This window comes from Apteryx mantelli, chromosome 22 (assembly GCF_036417845.1).
Source record: "Apteryx mantelli isolate bAptMan1 chromosome 22, bAptMan1.hap1, whole genome shotgun sequence".
Classification (NCBI taxonomy): domain Eukaryota; kingdom Metazoa; phylum Chordata; class Aves; order Apterygiformes; family Apterygidae; genus Apteryx; species Apteryx mantelli.
Window position 1 is genome coordinate 7,034,536 of NC_089999.1, and position 15,615 is coordinate 7,050,150.

Sequence of the window (15,615 nt, forward strand, 5' to 3'; positions counted from 1 at the left end):
TGAGCGTAAGCTCACCATTGCCGTGACTCAGGTGCCACGTGCAACACATTGTGCCTCAGCGGCTTGGTAGTGGTTTGAACACTTAATGCATGCAATGTGATGTGCCCATGCAAAAATACTAAGATATTACAATTGTTTTTATGATAAACCTGTCGGCTCTGAAACATTGCACTCTAAAGGGCTTGTTGGAACCTAAAGTGGGCAGGTGTTTGCTGGAAAGCCAACAGAACGTGTTAATGACTCTGGTGCTGGCTCTTACTTTGATTTCTCTTCACATCTCTGCTGAAAAACACATTATTAACATGATCACAACTTTAAAAGCCAACTGTGGTAATTTTGAAGAGTTTCTATCTGAAAAGGCAGCTGGACCAATTACAGAACTTTTACATTTTAGTTGTGGACAGCACTGAAGCACTCGCTTCATGTGAGTGCTTGGGGCAGATGGGAGCTGTTGCTTGCACTGCTGTTAGAAAAATGCCATGACTGAAGTTAGAAAATTGTATTTCTCCTTAAAAAATCAGAGCATGAGTGGGGTAGTAGATCTAGATTTAACCTCAGACTTTGTTATTCATTGTAGGGTTCCTCTCTTAAAGTCAGCTGTATTAAAGCAGCAGCATTTCTTACTTTCCAAATCTATAATAAGTTGTGAGCTGATTTTATACTGTTGCAGTTCCCATCAGAGCACAGAGAAATTTAGGAGCGTGTTTTCAGAAGTCTGCATAGGGAATGAAGTGCACAACTACTATTATCTTTAATGAGGGTTACATTTCTGATTACCTGCACATCCTGCTGAATATGTATCCCAAATAGGCAATAATTTCTCATCTTAAAAGCAGTATGCTATTTTTTATTTTACTACTCAATTTCCCAGGTATTGCTATAAATAAATAAGACAGCTCTGCCCTTGATATTTCTAATAGTAATTTGTGAGGACAAAGAATGACTTGTGTGAGTCCATTTGACTATTGTTCTGAGTGAATTGCAATGCTCTTAAAAACTTTTCACTTTAGTTTCAAGTTTGCAGTGCACTGCCTGAAGCGTGTGTGTGCTTTCAGCACTGTTCTTTAATGAAGGGAACGTCTCAGGATCAAGTTAAGAGACATAAATCCAAATTTTGCTACAGTGAAGGAAGATTCTCCTGTTAGATCTTGTCTGCTGGAGAAATGTGCTCCAGTTCACTGTTACCTTGGTGTGGTTCATCACACACTCCTCCTGTGTAGATTTGCTTTGCTAATGTAAAAGAGAAGTTTATAATGGTGAGTTAAATCTCAGAAATTGCAAGAGTAAAATTTGTTGGTAAAATCCCCTCTTATGTTAGTGAATCATGAATATTTCACAAGATTGTACTGCTGCATCTCCTAGCCCAGTAATTCTGGTCTCTCTCGTATAAACAGGACTTTAGAAACCTAAAAGAACTGAATTAATCATCATTGACTTCATAAATGCAGAACATTTAACTGTGAAATGTGGTATTTCATAGAAGATGTAATTATTTTACCTTGCTTTGGAGACATTTCAAAATACCAAGAGCACCAGCCTATTCTGCCAAGTTACAATTTATTGTTCAGTATATAGATTTGGTCTCTGCTTACTGTTAAGACTGACTTTCTGAAAGTTCATGAGAGAAATGCTCCAGGTAGGTCAAGAACAAATTGTGTTAAGTGTGTAGGCTTTCCACCGTTTCTAATCCACTGGAGATGCCTGCTCTTGCTCTGCCCCGAGATGGGTCAGCAAGCGATAGAGCTGCAGCAGGACACCCACCCAGCGAGCAAAGTGGAGTTGCTTTGTAGTGGTCTGATCGTTACCTGTTACTTGATATCTAATGTCCTGGGAGGGGGTGGCGGGGGGCCTTTTGATCACACATGGGACATGGGCATGGGCGAGGAAAGAGGAATAGGGAGCAATCTGCTTATAAGAGGTTCTCTGATTCTGCTATAGCGACTTCAGTTTCCAACCCCAGAGTAGGATATTTTTCAAAAAAAGACAGGAGTAAGTAAATACAATAAAGGTAAAAAGAGAAAAAGTGAAAGCACCTGGTTTTGGAGTCCTTCTCCAAGAAGCAGGTTGGGAACGCTGCAGGAATGCTGAATGCTGATTGCAGCTTCTGTAGGCAGCATGGATGGGTATGAGTGGACCTTGGGCCCCACCACCTCCTCACTTGTTTCTGACACAGAAACTAGAAAAAATGTTCTTGCATGATGCAGCTTCTATGTTCTCCCGTGTGGGAGGATCTCCACCACGTTTGCCCCTGACTTTCCTACCTCCACCCCTACTGCTGTTGCTGCATTCTTTTCTTGCTCCCTAATGGGAGAACTAAGTCGGTCCTTTTTGCATGTCAAAGTAGTATTAAATTATAATTCTACCCCAGAGAGGAAGCGGCCATGGGCAGATCCCGCGTGGGGTGACTGTGCTCCAGCAGGGCTCGGTGCTCGTCGTGAGAACGGTGCCCGCTGGGCACTGCAGAGGGGCAGAAGCTCAGAGGATGCGGTCCCCTAGCGGTCCAGGTTGTTTAAGGTTGGTTTTCATGGATATTGCTGGGTTCCTCTGCGCTGCATTCCCACCTCCTTCCTCGCTTCAGCACTTTGGCTAGTCTGATCCCACGGTGTGCAGAAAGTTTTGTTTTTCCCTTTTTTCCCGACCCAGCTCACTGCAGGCTCCTGCCGGGCAGGGGAGAGGCCGGAGGCGCAAAGCCAAGGGCAGGAGGAGTGCGGCTGTGCCAGCTTAGGTTGACTTAAACTGTCCTTGAACTGTACCCTCGGCGAGCCTGGCGTGACTTGGAGAGAGGTTAACTTAAGCTCACACATTTAAATATCCTCCCTCGCATGCCTTATGGGACGTTGCTTGTAAACCTGTGGCTAGTTCACTTTTTTTTTTTAAAAGTGAATCCACCGGTCACTTTAGCTAGCTGAATTTTCTTCTCGGTTTGGTCATGGATATTGATAAATTAACTTTTTTTTTCCTTGTACTTTGGCTTTGTATAATATGAACTTACAAATAAAAAACCTCAAACCAGAGTGTTTCATATTTTGTGGATATTTATATCAATCAAAAGCAATTTCAGATGAAAACTGTTCCAATTATCCAATACCCAGTTTCCATTAGTTGCTGGAAATAACTTTTTTGTATAAATTTTGGAGGTTTGAGTAAGTGTGGGTTTTTTCCTGGTGACAGTTAAAGTAAAAGCATTATGAAATGGAATTTAGCATGCTACAAATTTTAAAATGCATTCAGAGTGCAGTTTGAGATGCTATTAATTCATCATTGTAGTATCATTTTATTATCATACTTGTTCCTTATTTAGGATTTTAATGGAAATTTGAATGCAGTTTTTTGAAGTGAACAGAATGTTGTATCTGATTCAAAGCTGATGGTGTTGACCTTTTGATTTTTGTGGGTAGCTTTTCTAACTTTAGATTTTCTAACTTAAGATTTAAAGCTTGGCTGGTGTAAATAGGCTCTTGTGAGCAAGACAGTTAGAAGTCATTCATTTAAGAGGTGTAAAATTCCTGTTGTTTCTATCATAAATCTCATTTTTTGTTTGCTTACAATTAACCAGAGGATGCATCTTCTTAATGCTGTGCTCAGTGCATCCTGGGTTAAATACACAGCAGAATCAGTAGAGGCTAAAGAGCTTTATCATTTGAATATTAAAATGATTATATATAATTTCCAAGTTAGCAAGGCACACCTTCAAGCAACCATCTAAATAAACAGTTCAAACACAGTAGATTATTGTGCATTGTCATGTTTACATGAGTGCATGGATATTTGCGCATGAAATCTGAAATATGAAAAACTTTTAGTCCTGTAAATTAACATAACCCAAGAACAGAGGTTGTGGTATGGAAATCTAGTGTCTGAATCCCTATTTGTGAAGTCATCAAATAGATATTTTAAGGCTGGGAAAGGATTTCCTGAGGTCTTTAGCATTCTTTTCATGTGGCATAACAGCACTGTCCAACAGTAATGCAGTAATCCCTCATTTGGAGAACCCTTTAAGGCAGATGCTCCAAAACACCGCACTAGACTTTATTTCTGTGAAAGCCATTTCTTATTTACTTCTCGCAGAGCGAGTCGTTTTAAGAGTGCTGCCATTCTGATGAGACCACTCTGGCTCCCCGCTTAGCTGCGCTGCTCTTTAAACTATTAATTTGGTCAGGAGAGTAATTTAATAATTTTCCATATGCGGACAACAGAAGCTGGAAACCCGACTGGTGTGCTGGAGCTACTAATCATGCCTTTGAAAGAGCACTTTAATAATGTGTGTGTATAAAGAACCTGAAACATGCTTTCCTTCTGCATTTTTGAAGGAGTATTCCTGAGCTGATATTCATCTCTTCCCCCCCCCCTTTAATTCCTTATGTTAAATTTACAAACCTAATTAATACAATTTCTTTCCTGTAGGTTCACTCCATGATGGCTCAATTAGAGTAGCAGTAGAACTGTGGTTCAATATTCAGGCCAGCTTCATAATTGAAAACACATTTTCTTCTCAAAAGCTGCAGCTGGTTTGGTTCTGCTCATGCAGAAAAGGATATAACCTTGCATAACATAGGAAATGAACGGTTGAGAGAGAAGCCAAATTCAATTTCAGTCAGATATTTTGAGGATAAGTCCATGATCTATGGAAGCAAGGGAATGAAAAGTGTGTGTATGTGGAAAGCAGCGTATTCAGCACTCTATTAATCACGGCTAGCCTGGGTGCTGTTGTGCGCTGTTGCGTTAGCGCTGATTCTAGTACAGAGGCTGGAGAGCAGCCAAGCACTCCAGAAGTTAACCTCTTAAAGACCCTGAGCTGCTTTCTGTTGAATAAATGTAATTTTGTGGTCAGAAATAAATGTTTGTGATGTAGCAGGAGCTTTGAAAACAACAGCGTGGCAAAGCTATTACAAATTGCTCTGTGTTGGGGAAGTCAACAGCATACATCAAAATGCAGAGCTTTCGTCTGGCCGCTTTAGGCCCAGAGCTTTGCACCTTTTCAGTGCAAGTCCTATTAGACCACTTTGTGTAGCAAAGTGGAGTAAATGTACTATTTTTAGTGGATAATTGTTATCTTTTAGTGTCCACTTAGCGGGGTGTGGGTGTTGGGTTAGTTCCGTTGTGCAGCGGGAATGCAGAAACGGCTTTACGCTTTGGATGGGTTTTTGCTCTGGGATCCTAGCGTGGAGGTGGAAGAAGCACGCAGCAGGCTTTTGGGGTGACGGCAGCTCTGCGGCGTTTCATTTCTCTGTTTACACAAGTATGTAAACGATTATTTATTTATTTTTGGCGGGCTTGATTGCAGTTGAAACAACATCTTTTCTCGGCAAGGTGATTTAAATATACTTCAGCATCTCGAGGGCAGATGCGCTCTCCTTGATGAGCGGGTGGGATGCCTGCTGCCAGCGCTGGGCTGCAGGGTGGGTGGCAAACATGCCTGGGAGAAGACCACCGCTGCCTCCCCAGGCTATCCCCCGGCTGCTGGAAAACAGGTCTCAAACCTCATACGTGCCGGCCCGAAGGGAGAAGTGGGCACCATCTACCCTCCTGAAGCTCCTGCAGGTGCTCCTCCATCCGCCTAGTGCGCAAGCAAGCCCTGCGGAGGTGGCGGTTCCTGCCAGGGTAACTTCGGGGGGGGATCAGCCCAAACCCTGTTATTGTTATATAATTGACAAGGCGCTGAAATTTCTGTTGTCAGCTGGTGGGCTGTCTATATTAAGGCCCGCTATACTGCTGACACCCGTTTGGGTGAAATGCTAACAGTGGTGGGAAACTATTTATGCAAAATTGAGTTAGGCAGCGCTGTTTCAGTTAGCAGGGTAAAGAGTATCTTCACATCCTTTTAGAAAGGAGAACTTGACGGGTGCTGAAGTAATGGGGATGGGAGGGTTGCACAGGGTGCAGCCGAGTGTCCTTGTAATCCGTCCCCGTTTCTCCAAGTGCAGAATTATTCCTCTATTTATTCCAAAATTACTGCAAGGCTCTATATAAGCCAGTGTCTGGCCTCGTTCTGCTATCATAAAGCAGCAGTGATTTGTTAGAGGGTAGCTCAGTATGAAATATTAGTAAAACATTGCATTGCAGTGTTTATGCGCAGGTGGATTATGCACCAAGGCAGCTAATGAGCCGATTCTTGCAAGGATTCCTCTGCCCTAATTTTTAAAACACATAAAGTTTTGGTCCTATGTGAGACAGAGAAAGCAATTGTGGTTCTAGGTAACGGTTTAGTGCAGAAGCAGGATGAGAGGCTGACGGACAGTGAAAGCACCCACTCATTTAACTGCGTAGCTACTTCTCCTGCTGAGAAACTGGAAGTGAAATTGCATAGCACAGACTGCTCTTCTGCTCTAGCAGGGGCTTTTTCTTCTTTCCTTCCTCCCCTGCCCCTCTCGAGTGTGGGATGGGCTTTGCTGCACTGCGTGCTGGAGCCCGGAGCCCGGCTGGGCTTGCCAGTTGATGCCTCGGCAGGGGGGGGATGCTCTCCGTCTCGCCCTGTGCTCTTTGAGAACTATTGAGGATCAAATGCAGTGAGCTCTTAAGTCTCCTCACTTAGTGAAGCAGCAAATAGCTTGCTGATCTGTTCTCTAGAAAGATGTTCTTCCAGCTTTTCGGAAAGTCCACTTCCCTTTTCGGTTGGTAGATGGTATAACGCTCTCTCCCCTTCCCCTCCCGCGGCCCCCCAGTTTGAACCCCAGCACTTGTGCTGAGCTTCGGTGCTGTCTCAGCTGCTCGCGGGAGCAGGAGCGAGTACTAGCAAGCACTGTCCTTGCAGAAACGTTCCCTGAAGCTACTGGCAGCTAATGTTAAAGGTAGTTAGCATCCCCTGGTGAGTGCAAACACACACAGCCAGTAATTATAGCTGGTTCTCCTTGTCTTACCTTGAAAGGACCAAGCGTCTGCCATATCCATCTGCAAAGTGTCTTTTTTCTTACTTTCTGCCATGTACTTGACTTTTTTTGGGGGGGGGGGCACTTTGGCCCCCTTTGAATCCTTTTGCCAACCCTAGTTTGATGCCCTGGTTTTGCGTAATGAGCAGCCCAGGCTAGCAGTGGCCTGATGCTGGGAAGTTTCCTTGCCCCAGCCCTGGGTTCCCACCTCCTCCCTCTGTGCAGCCTAGCAATTGCCCAGGATGAGTCGGTTGAGTTCGCTGGTCTGATGGAAAATCAGTTCTTTCTCTCTGTAGCCACACAGCTTTTCACCAAGTCAGCGAGCTGAATCATGCTACAGCACGGCGATCGCTGGGTCTGATGCGAGAGGAGCGGGAGCCCCCGGCTGAGGGCGGCGGGCCGGAGCGGGGCTGCTCCCTTGGGGCTGCCCCTTGGGTGCCTTAGGTGCGGAGGGAAGGCACAAAGTGGGAAATGCTGCTCATAAACGCAAAGCGGAGAGCGGAGGGAGGCACATGGGTTACCGAGGATCAGCAGACTTACTGTAGCCATGCTCTGAAGGCACGGTGGCAGAGTAAGAGCTATTCTCACAAAGCTGTCGTTCTGCTGTCAGCATCTCCAGGCATATGCTGGGCTGGGCCGTTCTCCGGGAAGGAAGATCAAGGATTGGAAAAGCAAGAAGAGGCTGTCCTGTGAGAGGGAGGGAGCTGGACTTCCCCTGGGGCTGTTTAGGAAAAGCAGGATTTATCTGGGCACGAAAGGAAGGAAAGTTCCTAGGGTTCAAGGTTGCAGCTGCTTCATGGTAAGAGGAAAAATGGAAAAATTGAAGGATTTGAGCCCCCTCTTTAAGTTCTCTTGTTAACTCGAGGTCAAACTACCAAGTTGATGGAGAGTGCACGCTTTTCGCAGGTACCCTACCTAGGCGCTGCGTTGAGCAGCTTTGTTAAACACGTTGTTATTGTATCTCCTGTAAAGTCCTCGCTTTTGTTAAAGAATTTATAGCACAGCTAAAATACACACCATATGCTTTAAGCAGCTGCACAAGAATCTTTTTTTTTTCCATTTCTCTTCAAAAACCTTTTAATTGCAGCAAAGAGAAAAACAAAATAGTATTTTTACTTTTTGTTCTGTCAGCTGCGAAAAGAATTCTAACTGGCCTGATAAACTGTATATTTTTATTAAATTTCTATGTAGCTATCTGTTGGTGTTAAAGAAAGGGTAATCAAGGCCAGTGAAACGGGCACTGTGCATGTACCGTGTGCGCTCTATAATATCCACATGCAGAGGATGTTGTAGAGCTGTTAAAATGCACCGACTTAGCAACTGATGTACTGTTTTGTATGAAAAAGCAGCCAAGCCCTATTGTAATAGCTTAAAAGAAAGCGTTGTGCCATTGCATGGCATTAATAACTGCTGTTGGATTCCATTGCACCTATTCAAGAAGATACCATGGCTTAAAATAGTGTTGTGCTAACGAGTCGTTATCATGCTCTTCCCTTTGTTTAATGCATTGCTTACAATTCTTAATGACGCTTCGGTAGTGCAAAGAAGTTGAAGACCAACGAAAAACTTTGTGATGGGAAACATGTGACTAAAGGTGCGTAGAGGAACTGAACTCTTCTCTTCCTCCTCGTGCCTCGGATCACGTTGCTCTTCTGTTGTACATTAGCCTTGCTCTGGAAGACCTGTGTATCTCATTAAGGCATCTATTTAGTTAAAAACCAGAATAGCAAAATCACTTCTATTTTAATCTATTTTAAGTCATGTATTTTTAGTTGGCAAGTTAGTTCCAGATTGGGTGGAGGACAGTGAAAAAAGACACATATCTTTAAGGAATGTTAGGTGGCTAATGAGAGTAAAAATTGCAGCTGTAGAGCAATGATGAGAAGTTAGAAGAGTCAGGGCTCCAAAATTCATATTTGGCATGGTGGTCGTGTGAATGCTTGTGCATGAGACTCTCGATACGCAGTTAATGGTACTGCAAGTAGATCACTGACATTTAGGTAGTGCCATGCAGATGCAGAAAACGGTGTGATCCCTTCACTAAGGAGTTATATTTGGGATACTGTGTTTTCCTTTGGGTTTTGGACGACTCATAGCAATGCAGTCCAATCCAGGTAGACCTGTCAGAAACACCCGGTCGTGGCCATGTGCTTCTTTCATTCTCTGCAAATGTGTCAATACGTTGATATCTGTAAGTTCAGAGAATTTTAAGCGTCAATGCGAACTGCACTGGCATCTGGCAATTCCAGCTTCCCTGCTAAGAGTTTTATCTTCCTGTTTCATCTTTAAATGCTGAAGTACAGCTGTGCAGCCTTCTGTCTGTGGCTGTAATGCATGCAAAAATGCGCTGCAGACTGGTTTTGTGTGCATACCTCTTCTGCAAATCTGAATACCGAATCCAGGTGATTTGTGGCACAGTAGACATCGGACTTTAATGCGGATCTTTCGTCATGCATAAAGAAGAATGACAGATTACAAACTAAAGCAATAGGTTTTGCTCATATCTTTCTGAATTTGACTGCACATTGCTAAAATGGAGAGAGGTAACGGTCATATAAAACTACATTCAACGCTTTCCCTGACATAAGCGGCCGGATTTATTATGCTTACCCAAACGCGGGGGTAGAAACACTGATCTCATTGACGATATTTTGAGTTCAGCCAGGTGTAGTGGGTATTTGGCTCTGACCGAGCACTCCTAAAACAGGCTGTCCATGCTAGGGGAGCAGCGGGCCAGCAGTATCGCCCAGCCAGCTGCCCTTGCGGCGGCAGTGAGATGGAGAGGACTTAGTCCAGCGGGGAAGGCGTCCTACAGCCTTTGCGATGAACCTGGTAGCCTTGTATTGACTAATGAAAGCGCTTGACCTGGAAAAATAAGGTGGCTAGAGGGAGGACTGCTCCCCACCTAGTGTCTTATTTTGGGTCCCTCCGTATAGCCCCGGTGGTATTTTAAAGCCGAAGAGTGTGCTAAGGCAGGAGGATTCCTAGTGTCTCATTTCTGTTATCTCAGTACAGCTCCAGTGGTATTATCGAGACAAATAGTATGCCAAAACTTAAAAGTGAACATATGTTTATGGGGGTGGCGGGGAATACGGAGGTCACTGTTGTTTCTTGCTAGTCAGAGAAGACATAATGGGGCCTGCTTTAGATAAATTAAGATTTGGAGCTCAGCTCATGTCAAGACTACGCTGGTGTAATTATAAGTTGACTTCTTTCTGGGTCCCTCAAAAGTTTTTAGAGTCTAATAAAAAATGTTCAGCAAGAGTTTTATAACATAGTTTAACTGTTCTAATGTGATCTGATTGCAACTGCTGCTTGCTGGCTCCTGAACCAGTTTTACTTTGATTTGAAAAATTTTCAGTGAACTTCCAAACTTATTTCCATGTCATTTCAGTGCTTTGTTTCCTTTGGCTCTGGACTTAATTTTTATTTTGTTATTTTTATGTCCTTTTTTTCCCATATATCCTCATTTCCCAACATAGTTGGAAGCTGCCATACTTAATTATATTTACTCCAGTTAAAGTTGTCATGGTGCTTTTCTTTAAGATACAAAATAGTTGTGGTGCTCATTTTAAATAGAACTTTAAACCAGGCAGTTTGATTGATTCTTGTTAAACTACTTGAACGTAAAAAATCTTGCTGCCTAGTGGAATTGTTTGGGATTCTGGTTCTGAATTTAGAAAAAAGAATGTTACTGTGATTTACGAACTGCCTTCATCGGAAAGTCTCTGATCTGCTTGCTATATGTTGCTGAAATTCTACTTTATCCTTCAGTCACTATGTAACGGGTGAGGAGTGAATAAAACCATACCTTTTGTAATATTTAGGGAGAATATAAATACAAATGCCCTTTATTAAAAATGTGAAAAACTGTGATAGGAAAACTAATCCATTCAGTTATTTCATAGAAATGGAAGCCCAGTTACTTTAAATGCTATGGTTTTCCTAGAAGGGGCAAACGAATTTTTCAAAATACAGTACAGAATCCATTCTTTAATGCTAATTATATTTAATAACAGTAATTCAAATTTGGCTGTACTATGCTGAGCAGCAGCAAGAGAAAATTGTATGTGGGAACGTTAACGTCCAGAGGCCTAACATATGGCATGCTTTGGCCTTCAAAGTCTGTTTTTATATACCCATGAAATATCTGAACTGCTAAAGTCTTTCTGATGGCTGCCCCCTCTATTCTCGTCTGCGCAAAAATGTTGTCTGATAGTGGGAAGCAGTGATTTACGCTGTCCTGGGCTTGCCTGGCTTTGGCCAGTTTGTTCCATGTTCCAATTTCAAATAGTCGTTGTGTGAAAACGTTGTAAGTGCATGACTTATGTTCTCGTTCCCTAACGAGCAGCAGTGCATCTGTGATTGCCTGAATTCAAATTAATAAATGGGTTATTTGCAGCCATCAATCCCTTGCTCAGCGGCACGGTGCTTGCCCTGCGAGATTCCAGTGCCTCTCCGTAGCCTTTCTTGGTAAACTGGAAAGGACGAGCGCGGCCAGGATTTCTGCAGAATTTATATCTGCTCTCCAGTTCCTCAGTCATTTTGCCCTCTGCTGCTTGCTTATCATCTTCCCAATACCTTTTTTTTTATATACATATATAACTGATAAGAATAACTTACAACTAGGCCAGGTTTCAGTTACGCCACTGACATTTGCTGCACCTCCACTAAGCTGCATGCATTAATGCAGGCTTTTGGGAATGTAAGTGAAATTGGAATTTGGGTTGTTTCTCGCAACGCAGGCGTGCATTGTGTTAAAATAACTTGTCTCTCTGTATCTCTCAAGATATCCTGGCTGCTGCCAAACATTGTGCAGATGCTTGCGGTGTCCTTATTTTCCTCCTTGACCCCTCCCCTCGAGCCTGTTCTCGGTTGATACGTTGTGCCTTGTGCTTCTGTGCAATTTCTGCAATTGTCCTTGTCCTTTAGTTTTCTGGCCTTAATCCTCTCCGTAATGATCTCTGCAAGTCACTTACCAGCCATAAGACTAATCTGTAAGAGTCACGTGGCGTTTCTGCGCTCTGCTCCTGTGCACTTCACGTCCGACTCCCTCCATTATTTCAATCATCCGCATTGTCGACTTTCTTCCCAAATCCTTCCCTTGGCCGAGTCGTTTTTGTACAAAGTAAACACGAGTGGCACCAAATGTGACCCCGCGGCACCCTGCTGCTTATCTGTCCTCCTCCCTTGGCGGCTTCCTTTCCCGGCACCCTCCGTTTCCCGTGCCGGGGAGGTTGCAGCCCGCGCTCGCCCAGTGGGTTCGTTGCACGCTTTCTAATTCTGCAGATCTCGCTCTCGGTTAATCAAATATCAGATACTTCCCTGCACTACAGATACAGTAAACGCTGTACATTGTTTCTGACTTATCTACCAAATCAATAATGCAACTAAAGAATTCAAGGACGTTTTTCAGTCGGGACCTTCCTTTTTCAGTCCATGTTGACGCACACACCTTTCACTGGTTTCATAATATTAGCTGCTTTGCAAATGCGCAGAGGAATTGATATCAGGCCTTTGTATCCCTACTTCTTCAGATCCTTCTTTGCTTTTTATTAAAATATGGGAGTGATAATCTCCATACTTTTAGTTTCCTGACCTCTGTTGGGGAACTTTGTCAGACTTCCCTTCTCTCTTTCTGCTTTGGAGTGTGAATTCAGTGGAGCTGGTCTTGGGTTGGTTTGTTTGCTTTTCGTCAGCATGCAGTAATTATAAATGCTCTGTTATCTAGCACAATCGAAAAATAGATGTTTGGGGGAAAAAAAAAGTATTGGAATAAGTATTTGACTCTGAGCTATAAAGTTGCCTTTCCTTCGCGAATGGTGCTTCAGAGGAAAAGCTGTAACGGGCTGCGTAAGGTAGTATTTCCCCTCACCTGGGCACACAGTCTCATACGTTAGTCCTGCACGGAGTATTGCATGGCAAGAGCAGGATCTGGCCGCAAGGATCTGTCTTTAGGGGACAGTTCAGCCTTTAGGGGTCTGTGCCCAAGCTTTGCTAGAAAACTTCTTTGCAAGTAGAAGACTGTCAAGTGCTTGGTATTAAGTGTCGCCGAGTACCAGAAAAATACACTTCTTGGTCTTCCGAGGGGCTTGATGGAAATAAGAGGGAAGTGTATTTGCTGCTGTAATGGTTGAGGGTGACATCAGTTGCTCCCATTTGTTGTGTTAGAGCTTAATAAGTGGTAAAAAAATCCAGAAAAAGTTACTGAAGAGAGAACCTGTCTTGCAAATAACTATGCCCTTTAAAAAGATTGAAATTAAGACTTGTAACAGACAGCAGTGCTCATAAAAATACTGATGCTTGCCATTGCGCTGAAACAGGGCTTCAAAGAGCATTTGGTACGAACACGCCAGAAATATTCTTATAAGGCTGCTTTTACAGGAGCTGTGCACAGGGACTTGGGTCCCCTTTTTAGATATTGACTGATTTTGTAGGAAATGTGTGTGTATTGAAAACAAAATATGTCTATGAAATGTATTCATTTATTTTTATAGCTGTCAGTATGAGACTTTTATTGGGACAAGTCTAAAGCCTTCTTTTCTCATCACCCATTTTAGATTGACGCGTTGGGCAAAAGAAGCAAAGAAGCAGAGGCAGCCTTCTTGAATGTGTATAAGAGATTAATTGATGTTCCAGGTAAGCAAACTGTTACCTTATTCTGAAAACCTCCTGGTTTCTGTTGGTGTGAATGCTACTGGGAATTTTTTCTACCTTTGCTAAGTGATATATGGGTAATTTTTTATTCTGAAACCAATACGCTCCAGTATTGTTTCTGCCAGGATGAACTGTAAGGCCCATTTCATGACACCTCTTAAAACCATTCATTGAGTTTAGATTTTAATTTTTGTGGGAATCATTTTTATATTTAATTATTACAGTAATCTGTGTATGATTCTGAATAATTCATTTATAAGAAGGTTCACAATTTTTTGAGAAAGAAGATGCACCTTGAAGTCTCATCAAGAAGAGGCAATCTTTGTAGTTTTAAAGGACAGAGATAGTTTTTTCTACCTTCACGTAAAAAAAGCCTCAATAGATACTTGCAAAGCCCAGGTGCTCTGTTGCCATTCAGTTGTGAAAAGGAGAAGCATTTTGGATACTGCCAGGTAGATCACTACCAAATTTCAATTCGGTTCAGTGTCAGCGTGATCACAAATTTTAAACGAAGGCACTTCACGTATGGGTTTTAAACTTTTCTTTATGTCTGGCATCACGAGGCTCCAGGCCATTTCTTTTTACATTTTGGGAGCTGATTTTTCTTCTGCATGTTTTTTGCATTTTTTCTGGAGAGAGGTTTCCTTTTGCAACATCACCCAAAGACGACTGCGAGTGAGGAATCCAAGTCTTCGTTTCCAACTCCTGCCCTGATTGAGCTGTAGACACATGGCAATGTCTGCGTATGATTTTATCCTTTTATAAAAAGTCTGTAGTATCTCTCTCTATATACATATTATATTCAAAATACTTATCTCAAAGGAGGATTTGAGGTATAATTAATACTCTAAGGGCTTTTAAGTCCTTGCTGCAAAGTGCAAATGAGCTTTTACTTGTTTCACGTTTTATGAAGCGCATTCTGTGCACATTTCAACTCAGAATTATTTCTTTTAATGCTTTGCTTACAGCTTAACTGGCTATCAGGTTGGCATTTTTCGGATGCCCAGGCAGCGCTAGCATATGTGTATTTTTAAATCTCACATTTATAATAAGAGTAGTGCCCAGAGGCCAGTACCCGCTGTGTTAAGCGCAGTATATCTAGAGGGATACAGAGACTTTTCCATGCTCGTCCTAGACCAGCATCGCTGCAGAAATGATGATTGTCAGGTTCTTCAGCTGTGGCCTGCAAGCTTTCGTAGGTGTCCGTACTAACGCTGCTGCGCTTTGGGGGGCGAGGACAGCTGATCTCTCGTGGTCCATTTTATTTGCACTAGTGGGTACTAGTGTAACAGCAGCCCGGCGTGGGCTCCTTCCCATGCCCTTGCGCAGGGGCTTTCTCTGAAGCCTTGCAGCACCACAGGCATGCGAATCTGAGCGGCAGAGGCGGATGGAGCCTGGTGGAGAAGCCAGGACACGTGTCCTGCTCACGCTCCGGCACCCGAACTGGGGGAGCAACGTTGTCAGTACTCCTTTGCAGGAGAGGGGATTGTGCAAGAGCACAATTTACACCCGTTCGTTCGCGCTCCGCGATCGCTCTTGCCCAGCCTTTCCCTATGCATGCCTTCTGTTACGTGTTAGAGAAATAGTTCTTCGATGTTCTTACCCATGTTAAAATTCCGGAATGGCAAAGTGGCGAGTGTGGGGGAGTCTGCGGGATTAGAAGTATTTACAGGTTTTAGGCTCCTGTTATATCTGCAGGCCTCGGAGTCGCACGAAGGCACTTTGGTGGCATTCAAAAGCAAAGTCTGGATGCTCACGGGAAGGACCAGCCAAGCCCTTGTGCCTGTATGGAGGCATAACAAATATGCCCTGTTTACAGCAAATACAGTAATGAAAATGCAAACAGCGATTAGGAACATGTGGCCCTGGTATTTGTGACGCCGGGGTAGGGCCGCGTTAGGCATACGCAGTGAGGGGCTTGTTTCGTTGCTTTTCTCCTCTTGTAGGCTGCTATGGAGGGCTGTCCTTTGTAAAAAGATCTCAGTATTCATTTATCAGATGTGTTGTTTTGCCAGTATGGGGTGTGCATATCTTCTGACCTGTCCATTTGGTGTTTCAGATACCTAGGTATGCTTTTAGCTCCAAAATCCAG

At 43.3% G+C, this 15,615-nt stretch overlaps 1 protein-coding gene across 6 annotated transcripts in view; it reads left to right on the forward strand.

The window, feature by feature from the left end:
* The window catches only part of CUX1 (cut like homeobox 1), a 280,556-nt gene that overhangs the window by 113,289 nt on the left and 151,652 nt on the right, over window positions 1–15,615 (forward strand). For all 6 annotated transcript variants that reach the window (XM_067309899.1, XM_067309895.1, XM_067309896.1 and 3 more), the window contains exon 4: window positions 13,427–13,505. In XM_067309899.1, coding sequence (XP_067166000.1) covers window positions 13,427–13,505 — 79 coding nt within the window. The remainder of the gene's footprint in view (window positions 1–13,426; window positions 13,506–15,615) is intronic.